The 12056-nt window shown below is 42.1% G+C and overlaps 1 protein-coding gene across 1 annotated transcript in view; it reads right to left on the reverse strand.

The window, feature by feature from the left end:
* The window catches only part of gabbr1a (gamma-aminobutyric acid (GABA) B receptor, 1a), a 64678-nt gene that overhangs the window by 11354 nt on the left and 41268 nt on the right, over positions 1 to 12056 (reverse strand). The window contains exons 16-18 of the mRNA XM_069715055.1: positions 9008 to 9158; positions 4461 to 4593; positions 1346 to 1462 (exon numbers count right to left, since the gene is read on the reverse strand). Of these exons, the coding sequence (XP_069571156.1) occupies positions 1346 to 1462; positions 4461 to 4593; positions 9008 to 9158 (401 nt within the window). The remainder of the gene's footprint in view (positions 1 to 1345; positions 1463 to 4460; positions 4594 to 9007; positions 9159 to 12056) is intronic.

Below are 12056 nucleotides of genomic sequence, written 5' to 3' on the forward strand. Positions count from 1 at the left end.
ATCTTTGTTCATCAGATATCTTTGTTCATCAGATATCTTTGTTCACCAGATATCTTTGTTCATCAGACATCTTAGTTCATCAGACATCTTAGTTCTTCAGATATCTTTGTTCATCAGATATCTTTGTTCATCAGACATATTAGTTCATCAGACATCTTAGTTCATCAGATATCTTTGTTCATCAGATATCTTTGTTCTTCAGATATCTTTGTTCATCAGATATCTTTGTTCTTCAGATATCTTTGTTCATCAGATATCTTTGTTCATCAGATATCTTTGTTCTTCAGATATCTTTGTTCATCAGATATCTTTGTTCATCAGATATCTTTGTTCTTCAGATATCTTTGTTCACCAGATATCTTTGTTCATCAGATATCTTTGTTCCAACCAGACTGAGCTAGCTGATCAGTTTAGTGTTTCTATGTTCTGTATTTATTCAGTTGGAGACTAGAAATCCTCTCTGTTGCTAGGGTGGTTGCTAAGGGTCGGACTACTTCCTGGAGTAGTGAACATTGCGTACGTTACTTAAGAGTACTGACGCCACTGATTGTTTTTCAGGTTTTGGTCGTACACTACGTGTGTTGCCATGGAAACGGAGATCGCACAGACACAAGTTGTATATTTTGAGAGGCGAATTGCACCACAATATCAAAACATATTAAGATGAGGTGTTTTATTTAGTTGGTAACTCGTCGTAATCTTTCTCTTCTGGACTAAATACTGCTTCATTCTCCTCCACGACTGGACGCCGAGCCGAGCTCTCTGGCAGATTGCCCTTCTGTGTGGACATGAAGAGAAGTTGAAAGTCAACCCGATTCGTCGTGCTCTGGTTCCAATAATACCCCCCCCCCCCCCCTCAGAGGTCGGATTAAATACTCATCCATGTTCATAAATATTCCATAAATGGCTTAATCTCTTATTCTTCTGATTTTAGGTCTTGGAAAGTCCCACAACTCATCGCAGACTGGCTGCAGGATGATACACTATCTTAGAGAGGACACACACACACACACACACACACACACACACACACACACACACACACACACACACACACACACACACACACACACACACACACACACACACACACACACACACACACATGTACAGCCAGATAGATGTGCTGACGCTGGAATCCGAGGTTCTGCTTCCTGTGTGTAGTCGCATGTGTGCAGTGTGTGTGTCTCTTTCTCTGAGAAGCTTAAGTTTCTAGCGGAACTTTTTTTCTTTTTTATCAGCCGGCGCCACACATGCTGCAGGCCAGACCTCCTCTTCTCTCCGGGGACCGCCGAGAGGCTCATCCCTTCATCCTCCTCCTCCTACTATTCTTCCTCCTCCTCACCTTCTTCTTCTCCTTCTTCTCGTCCTTCTTGGTGAAGAGCGTGTGGACCCACCAGATCTTGGTGAACATGCTGCCGTACGCCAGGCTGAAGCCGAGGCCGAGCAGCCATAGGCGGAACTGCAGGGGAGGAAGAGGAAGAGGAAGAGAAAGACAAAGAGGAAGAGAAAGAGGAAGACAAAGAGGAAGAGAAAGAGGAAGAGAAAGACAAAGAGGATGAGGAAGAGGAAGACAAAGAGGAAGAGAAAGAGGAAGAGGAAGAGAAAGAGGATGAGGAAGACAAAGAGGAAGAGAAAGAGGAAGAGAAAGACAAAGAGGATGAGGAAGAGGAAGACAAAGAGGAAGAGAAACAGGAAGAGAAAGAGGAATAGAAAGACAAAGACAAAGAGGAAGAGAAAGAGGAAGAGGAAGAGAAAGAGAAAGAGGAAGAGGAAGACAAAGAGGAAGAGGATGAAGAAGAGGAAGAGAAAGAGAAAGAGAAAGAGAAAGAGGAATAGAAAGACAAAGACAAAGAGGAAGAGAAAGAGGAAGACAAAGAGGAAGGAAAGAGGAAGAGAAAGAGAAAGAGGAAGAGAAAGACAAAGAGGAAGAGGAATACAAAGACAAAGAGGAAGACAAAGAGGAAGAGGAAGAGGATGAAGAAGAGGAAGAGAAAGAGGAATAGAAAGACAAAGACAAAGAGGAAGAGAAAGAGGAAGACAAAGAGGAAGGAAAGAGGAAGAGAAAGACAAAGAGGAAGAGAAAGAGGAAGACAAAGAGGAAGGAAAGAGGAAGAGAAAGACAAAGAGGAAGAGGAAGAGGAAGAGAAAGAGGAAGACAAGAGATGATCAGGTTTCAGAAAAACACTAAAACTTTAAAACTGTTTCAGAACATTTGTATTCATCAGCTCGTCTCTTTCTTCATCTGGACTGAAGGAGATGAGACACATTTTAGTTATGAAACTATAAAAACTTTGGAAACTTTGGGGAACAAAATTTGATTTTTAAAAGTTTTCCAGTAGAAATTAAGCCGCTGCCTTTATTAAACTACAACACATTAATAACAATATATATCATGAGAATATATGTACACACAATCTTATTTAATACATCATGAGGAGAGGAGAGAGATGAGGGAGGGAGGGAGGAAGGAAGAAAGAAAAGAAGGAAGGAAGATGGATTGATGGACAGACAGATAGATAGACAGCTAGATAAAAGGAATAAAAGAACAGATCCAGAGCAGGAGGTCGGAGGCGGAGTCACAGGGGAGGAAGTGGACAAAGAGCAGAGAGGCAACAGAAATGGAAATCTGCCAACACAAAGGCTCAACATGGCCGACAGACGATCCCAACGTCCGTGCAGACACCCGGTGAGTCGCGGCCGCACCGCCGAACACCAAAAACACATTCAAATACTCTTCATTCATCCGTTTAAACATCCATCATGTGCCGGATCAAAACTTCCTGAAACGCCTGCGTTCTGCAGGAGTCTGTTTGCCGCCGGCAGGAAGGAAACCCTCCGGAGCAGGAACGCAATCACAGCAGAGCAGAGCTGAAATGGACAGCTGCAGCCGAAAAGTCCAAAAAAACAGGTGCAGGAAATCAAACGCAAGTAATCAGTGTTAATTTAAAAAGCACCTGGAGGTGGACCAGACGGTTCAATATCGTGCCGCGCTAAAAAAAAACCTTCTCAAACTGACAGAAGTTTGTTTTAAATTCTAGCTGAGTTCACGAAATTTTCAAAGTTTGCTGCACAAGACGGTGTCTTCGTTGTCTCCACCCACATTAACCAATGGCCAATCAAATCGCTGCACCGCTCTGTTCAACTTTCCTGCTTAAAAGAAATCTCCTTCTTATCTGACTGATGTCTCATCGAGCACAAAACAAACACTGATGGTGGGAAAAAAAACAACAACATGCCATTTGTGGGCGAGTTCGCTGATTCGCTCGTCGGCTGCAGCACATTAAACATTAATCGGTCTTTAATGTTCAAAAATCACTGCTAGAAACGCAGCGCTCAGTGTGTCTCCTGCAGCTCTCAATCAATCAAAAAGAAAAAAAAACTTTTAATAATAGAAAGCTATTAGAAACACATTTAAAAACCTGTTGGTGGCATTTTTGACTGCAGAATGTGACGTATTATTTCAACATCGAGAGCTGTTTCATAACTTGTTTTTATCAACCCAAAGTCTGACATTTTAATGAAAACATTTTTAAATGTAAAGAATCATGTTAATTTCTGCTATTCTGGATTATATCACAAATTTCAAGGCTACACATCTGTGTGAGCGAGTAGGGCCCATAATTGTCGTCATGGTAACAATAATAAACTGATAAAAAGACACGGTCGTAGTTTAGTTTCCAGAACTACTTGGTAAGTTTTAGAAAAAGATCACGTTTTAGCTTGAAATAAGTTCGTTACTCACATGTTAGGTTGAGATGTATGTTCGTGACTATTCATGCGTGTAGTCGCGTCTTTCTTTTTTGGTTAGTTGGTAGTGGGCGGGGCTTATCAATTAACCCAGTGGCTCAGGTGCGAACTAGCTGCATGTTTTGGCAACTTCATAAAGCAAGAAACCCGACACCACGGAGACTTTTTGTTTTGTCTTGACAAATGAACGCCGAGTTATTTTTGTAAAACTAAATCAAGACTGAACCATCGACACAAACCCGCTGCTAGCCAGCCTATGACTTTTTCAAACAAGTGATATTTAGGAATGAACCTGCCCTAGACGTCGCGACCTGCCCAGCCCGTCTTTCCTGTAACATATTTAAGCTACGCTATGTAGTAAAAAAAGTAAGACGCATTAACTTGCATGCATACGTTTTTAGTTTCACATGAAACACTGCAACAATCTGTGTCGTTGACTGCATATAAAAAACGTTCGGGTCTGAAAAGTGAAGCCAAAGCTTGAGTGCCTTAAAGTGCAATTCCACCGAAGGCCACTAGGGGGTTGGTTCCAAATAAAACTCTTCAAAGCGGTAGTTCAGGAACCGATGGGTGACATCACGGTGGGTCACCTGACTTCCTCTTTTGCTCCCGTGTGGCCACTAGAGGTCGCAGTGGATCTCACCTTTCTTTATGTACCTGTCTGAACATGTTTGGCCCAGATGTGTGTTGATGATCGTGTCTCGTCTCACCTGGCAGACGACGGGGAACTGCGACCGGTGGACGTGGTGTCCGTCGATGCCCAGAGGGAACACGGCGGCCAGCGCCATCATGCAGCCCACCGCCGTCATGTTGTTCAGGTACGGCTGCGAGTTCTGGATGTAGCTGCAAACAACAAAACGAGCACGAAGAAATAAAAAAAATTTAAGACAAAAATGAGGTGTTAATTGTGTCGGCATTCTGCTGTGAGCTCTTAGAAATGTCACCGCTTGTTTGTTAATTATTCTAAATGTCTCTTCCTTTAAATGTTATCTTAATTTGCCGGCATGGAGGAGCGTCTCCTTTTGATGTGCGACTGACGGTCGTTAGTCTAATTAGCGTCGACAGAAGTCTTCTGAAACAGGACAATTACATTTATTACAATAAAGTTCATAAAACAGCTGAAAGCAGGAAGAAACCATGACTGTTATTTTTTTCCCCAAATGAATTGTGAATTTGAACAATTAACCTGCCCGACAACAATGGGGCTGATTTCTTTGGTTAATCAGCTGATCGCACTGCCAACAGTTATATTAGAGACTGTTTTTACCACGTTCAAAAGAAGAGTATACGAACTTTAGCTTCGGGTTCACAAGCCGTGACGTGTTTGCGGATGTTTTCGGTTTCCTTTGGATATTAGCCTATTTTAACAAGCTACGTGGTATAAAAACGCTAAACTGTTAGCCTCAGTGGCTTCTAGGCGCCGTCCACGTCGCCATTGTTTAGCGGCGGTGTTTCTCGTGACTTATTTATTCACGTAACTGCTTGAACACCGAGCACACCGCTAACACGACTTCCAACGTCGCGAACCATGAGCTCAAGACTTCAATTTTGAAGGCAGTGTATTTTTGCGTGAACACTAAATGCTAACGGTGCTAACACGCTAACATGTTTTGTGGGTCTAATTCAAGTTTATGTCCCAAATCCACATTAAATATCGACTGTGAGCAGCTTTTTGAGTGTGTAAAATCTTTAAGAACGACATTTTTGCTTTCTGTTTTGAGAACCTTCCAAAGTCCGAAATAGTAGTTTTATGGAGTATTTTATTTTCAAATGTTTTAACAATTCAAGAGAACATACAGAACGTTAAACATTGCAGAATAAATTAAGAAAGACAAATACACAAATAAATGAAATAAAATAAAGTAAATAAATAAATAATTCCCCCGACCCAAAAAAAGCCATTTACTCCAAATAAGACTGCCTGATTTTCAATAATAAATTATATCTTCTTTTGAGGCAATATGTCATCTTTTCAAGAGGAACACAGCTGTTCGTTTCCACAGACCGTTTGTCGATGAGAGTTGGGGAATCAGATTTCCATGTCGATAAAGTGGTGACAGCGTATACAACCGCTTAATATTTAGATTCTTTTGTATGTAAAACTGCTAATAAAACACACTGTGACAGCACGACATGATACAGATATAAAAATCATGACATGGCAAGAATGCCTCCGTTTAGGGTGTCTACATGACAATTAGCATTTCACACAAATTCATTATTCATTTGACTAAAAACACAAATATGAACATCTCCACAGCGTAAAAGTGAGAAGGATCCCAAACGTCTGTACAAACCCCTGAAAACTTTTAACAGCCACGTAGTGGACTTAAATAAAAGAAGCTTTAATTGATTCTTTAATATATTTAATCTACTAGATGCACTTTCATTTGTTGCCGTGGCAGAAACGATTCTCCGTGGAGGTCTTAAGCTCCTTAACGTCCACATTTCTCTGCTTGCGTCTTTTTGAAATCTGATGAAAACTTTTTGTCTCCGCACCAAAGCGTCGCCGCGGCAATCCAACTCAAGAAACGGGAGCTTAAAGGATAATCAAGCAAAAAAAAAAAAAAGTAATTACCACAGTAAGAAAATAAAAGAAAGGGAGAGAGATTTCTATCTGGTGGAGACGATGTGTTTATTTAAGTGGCACATTAAGAGACCGTTTTGGTGCTGTGAATTGTTGTATCCGTTAAAAACAGCCACCTGCCGAGTCAGCGCATTCATCCTGCAGCAGTGGGTGTGTCGTTTTATTCTGTCATCCCGTTGACCTGCCCCAAGGCCACACACACACACACACACACACACACACACACACACACACACACACACACACACACACACACACACACACACACACACACACACACACACACACACACACACACACACACACACACACACACACACACACACACACTCGCTGCCCTCCATCCGACCTTCAAGACCTCTGAAAAACCTTTAAATTCGGTTACAGACCGTCAATGCATCGCTGAGGGATTTTTCTGCTGCTTTATTGTGCTTTGAATTATGATCGATTGAGGCCAGCGTTAGAAGTAAAACAAAATTATATTTTTCCCTTGTAAATTGGATTATTTATTATTTTATCCCACGTGCAATAAAAATCTGTTTTTCTTTATTTAAAAAATATTTACATGAACATTTTACTATATAGGTCAAATGTGTATTTATTTATTTTGTGTATATATATCCTAACTATATAAATATATATATAAAATATAAATAAAAATTATTTATAATTTTTTTTATATATATACAATTTTTTTCCCTTTTTATTCTATTCTATATTTGCAATTTTTTTTCTTACCTTTATACTTAAAATGCCATGACAACTAAATTTCCCCACACCTTATTTTAGCAAAATGAGCTGTTGGTTAGCTTTATTACCTGGTTGTTAGCATTGTTATGTGTTTAATACTTTGAGTTTAGCTGGTTTTTAGTGAACTTAACTGATTATTAGCTTTGTTAGCTGTTTGTTAGCATTTTTAGCTGCTTGTTATCTTGAGTTTAGCTGGTTTGTTGCAAAATTAGCTATTTGTTAGCTTTGTGAGCTGTTTGTCAGACTGTCAACACAGAGTTCTGCTGGGACCTTCTGAGGTGTCAGAGAAAACATGGCATGGCGCCATGGCAACAGGTTTCTCCAACATGGCAACGCAGCCGCATGTTTCTAACCCTCAACAACACAATCATAGCGTCCCACCGTGAAACTTCTTTCTGTTTCCCAAAAATAACTGAACTGAACTTTTTGATCGCCCCTTGTTTAAATATGTTTCATGACATTACATGTAGCTGACGCTTTTATCCAAAGCGACTTACAACACCGACGGTTCACCATCGGGAGCAATTTTAGGGTTCAGTGTCTTGCTCAAGGACACTTGGGCATGTGGACAGGAGGAGCTGGATTTGAACAACCAACCTTCCGATTAGTGTGCAACCCACTCTACCGTCTGAGCTGCAGCCTCAGCAATATATAAATATATATAAATTACAATCATTAAAGTGCCACAAGACTCTTGTTTCTCCACGATGAGCTGATGCAGGATGATAAAATGAGCCGTCCAACGAGCCGTCCAACGAGCCGTCCAACGAGACGCCCGTCAGCCTGCAGGACTTCTCGGTCTGTTTATAGAAAGCCGGCGTGAACCGGACCAGAACTAAGAGGGAAACATCTGTTCTCCAAAGAATCACTGGAAGGTCAAACTTCTGCTCAACTCGCACCTGAGACTTTTCAAAAGGTCAAACACACACCATCAGTTTGAGAAAGATTGCTTCTTTAAGTCCATGATTAGGTTTGAATTTTACCCGGTTTTTAAAATGGATTGTGTATTTTTGTCTCCTGACAAGACGGTCGGCAGCAAACTTGTTTTGTGGAAACTGAATAAATTTGATTTGATTTGATCTGACTCGTACTGTTTTGGCTGCTGAAAGCAGCCCTCGGTGAAATTGTTTTTGAAATATAATCAAAGCTGGAAGATGTCCTGACTGGCACACTGGAGCCGGCCAGAGATCCCCGAAGAAACAAACCTCTCCAGCTTTAGAAAAAAATAAAAAATTCCTGATAAGCTCGTGGACTTACGGGACTTTTAAATCTCTTTGAACCGGGTCGAACACAGAAATGCTACGTTAAAAAGACTTCACAGACACGTATTAAGCTCAGAAATCCTCGTTCAGAAGGCTTCTTTTAAGGCGAGTCTATTTGTGTTTGGTTTGAGGCGACAATGAAAACCAGCTGCCACATCACAGAGAAGCCACGCCCACATCTCTGAGTGGGAAAAAGATCTCTGCTTGAATGCGCGTTTTTGGTTTTTTTCTTCGAATGGAGAAAAATTTACAGACAGATTCATTTCAGTATTATTATTATTATTATAATTATTATAATTTTTATTATTAGGGTATTTCTACCAGCTCTTATTTTCCATTCAGAAAAAAGGCTCTGACATTGATTTCCCTGCATTTTAAAATTGTACAGCCCAAAAAACGGTGGCGCTTAATGTTTTTTCTTTTTTTTCGTCCAAGCAGCAAATTACTACATTCGAGAAGTTAAACTATTAAATGTTTTGTTTTATGCTTTCATCTGGACATACAGGAAGCCACAATAACCAGAGCTGCTGAAGGAAAAGGTGGATTCATACAACGACCCTTTTACGAAAAACTGGAGGCATAAACAAACATTAACTAGAAAATAAGCGAGGAGGACGACTGGAGTGGAATAACTGCAGGTTCATTAGTGTGAACTCACCGGACGTTGCCGTTGTAGATGTTGAAGGTCAGACAGACGATGCCGAGCAGGATGCCGAGGCCGGCGAAGACGGACACGGCGGCGAAAAGCTTCTGGGACAGGAAGCGGTACTCCTCGATGACCACGGTCCGATCGGCCGGCGGCCCGTCGCCTGAGGGAGGAAAAAGAAACGGGAGGATGTGAAAATGGGATCCGGCTACGACACACGGGAAACACATCGCCACGGTAACGAGATATTCAACTTTTGAAGCTCGCAGCTGCAATAATTTGCTTCTGACAGCTGAGTTGAGATTGAACTCGTTTAAAAAGCCTCGAGGGTTGTGATTCTACCGCACGGTTGGACCCTCAAACTCTACGATGACAGCGGATACCAACAGCAAGAGAAAGGTGAAGGTTGGGGGATGTTCGATTCCTGGTCGGATGTAAATCTTTCACAACAGGTCACAAATTTATAGTTTCATATTTTATAAAATTGAAAAAAAAAAAAAAAAGGCCAAACAAATTCCCTAAAATGGACGGTGACTGCAGACAAACCTCAACTGGGAGCAACAGGAGCCTTTGAGGTTTATACACATCATAGTATTTACAATACTTTTGGCCAAAACAGGTCTTCTTGAATCTTCTTTTCTAATGAATGAGGGATTATTTTCAGATGGACCTCCAGAAAACTAAGAAGAAGGAGTGACTTTAGCTAACAACACCGAGATAACTGATGGACACATTTTATTCACTTTGGATTTGATGAGAGAAGTTGAATGGGAGTCTATGGAGCCGGAGGCTTTTTGGAGCCGACCTCTAGTGGCACTCGCTGGTATTGCAGCTGAAGACACTTCTGGATCAGAACCATTTTACAGACCTGAAGCTACGAACATGCACCAGTAAAAAAAAAAAAAAAGTGGACATGCTTAATTTTTTAATCGGGGTGTCGTGCGATGTTCCAGACTTCACCATCGTTGTTCTTTGATCATGTCACACTAAAAGTCCTGTTTGTGGTTCATATTCAAGCCTGACACTGGAAACAGAAAAAAAAATGTCAGAAATGATTAAATCGTGTCAAAATCTGTCTGAATTTGTGTCGTCTTTCGTTTGTTTTGTACAAGTTTACGGGTGATTGCGTAATAACAGCGACAGGCCGACCGACGATGACCTCACGACTGACCAGCTGAGCGAAGATGAGAGATCGTCATCGCTCGTCTTCTCATCCTTCACATTGCTGCCACTTTCAGCTGCGAGCGACGCTGAATAAACTGCAGCAGTTCAATTTACACCATCAAAACAATACTTGTACTTAAATGCATTTTTTTTTTTTAAATGAACATAACTGATGTAATGAAGTGAGCGAGTTGATAACTTCGTGTTAATTAGTTGGAGCTTGAGGTTTTCTTTTTTAACTAACTAGCTAATTATTCATACTCGTGTAGCTTTCAACTCCTCCGTGGTGTGTGTGTGTGTGTGTGTGTGTGTGTGTGTGTGTGTGTGTGTGTGTGTGTGTGTGTGTGTGTGTGTGTGTGTGTGTGTGTGTGTGTGTGTGTGTGTGTGTGTGTGGTGGGGGGTTGAGGGGGGCAGATGGACAGAGAGCTTCTTCTTACACTCAACAGCCTCTGACTGTCTGTCCGCCTGAATCTGGGCGCTGCCTGCAGATCTGTGTGCGGCGATCCTGAGTGTGCTGCGTATCTCCCAGAGAGCCTGAGAGGATGTGCCTTCGAGTGCCGGGGAGCATTTACAGATGCATACAGTGTGTGTGTGTGTGTGTGTGTGTGTGTGTGTGTGTGTGTGTGTGTGTGTGTGTGTGTGTGTGTGTGTGTGTGTGTGTGTGTGTGTGTGTGTGTGTGTGTGTGTGTGTGTGTGTGTGTGTGTGTGTGTGTGTGTGTGTGCATGTCAGAGGGGAAGCAGAGCAGCAGTGTCAGCGCTGCGTGAAGCCGATGTGTCAGATGTCAGAGGAACGTGTCAGAGTGTCACCCCCCCCCCCCCACACACACACACACACCCTCCCACCCCCCCCCTCCCTCCAGCCCCCACAGAAGGTTGCCGGGTGCCAAGCCGCCCATCACACTCTGTTTAGATGCCTGTCACAGAGTGTGTCAGGCGACATCTGACTGACGCTTGACGACATAACGGGGCTTCACTTTCACACACTTCAACATGAGCTTTACCTGCTGTACCAAATAATCCGGCCAGAAATGAGATAATAATGCTATATGGTTATAAAGTGTTTGGTTTTTCCAGTACCTTCCAGCAACAATTATTCCTAATGAGGTAAAAAAACAACAACAAAAAAAACAACAACAACTGTGGATTAGTCAATTAATAATTATGAGTTCATGTAAAAGATCATTCTGGTTTATTTCAATTAGGAGTTCAAGGGGAAAACTAAAAGTTCTGAAACTGTTCTGCTGCGTGCAAATGAAACGCAGCGCAGTGATGCACACCGAGCAGCAGGAAGCAAACGTGAGATTTTTTGGATCAATTTTTTTGGGGGGAATAGAAAAATCTCCAACCCCACCCGCATACAGCGAAGTGTTCCTGAGCCCATGCAGTGATTTCCACCACAGAATTGTGGCTGTTTTTAATGCAGTGCTGGTCTTGTCCCTTTGCATCAGATTTTGGGTCAAACTCTGGAGGGAAAACATTCGCTGTGAACCACCTGAAATGTGGGGCCATGGCAACAGGGTTGTCCAACATGACAACACGCCTCGTCACTGTGCGTCCAAGACTTTCGGTTCCCCGAGAGTTTGACCTAAAATCGGATGCCGAAGGACAGAGCCGAAAACCAACATCGGATGGCTGTGATCTTCGGGTCCTCACTGCTTTCAAAACGGAGATGATTCTGTGGTGGAAATCACTGCATGGGCTCAGGAACACTCGGCTGTATGTGGGCGTGTTCAAGATTTTTCCGTTCCCCAAAAAACACCAAACGCTGCCTGATTTTGAACAAAGAAAAGTCAAGGAGAGAATATTACACCCGTTTCATCATCTTTGCACTGGCGCCCCCTTTTTATTCCTCCCTTTACACGAAGGTCATCAAACAACCACATTCAAATGTTCCAGC

The sequence above is a fragment of the Brachyistius frenatus genome, unplaced genomic scaffold, assembly GCF_029030835.1.
Source record: "Brachyistius frenatus isolate BFR_SWC_R1_liver_20210118 unplaced genomic scaffold, ASM2903083v1 Contig_137, whole genome shotgun sequence".
NCBI classification, from domain to species: domain Eukaryota; kingdom Metazoa; phylum Chordata; class Actinopteri; family Embiotocidae; genus Brachyistius; species Brachyistius frenatus.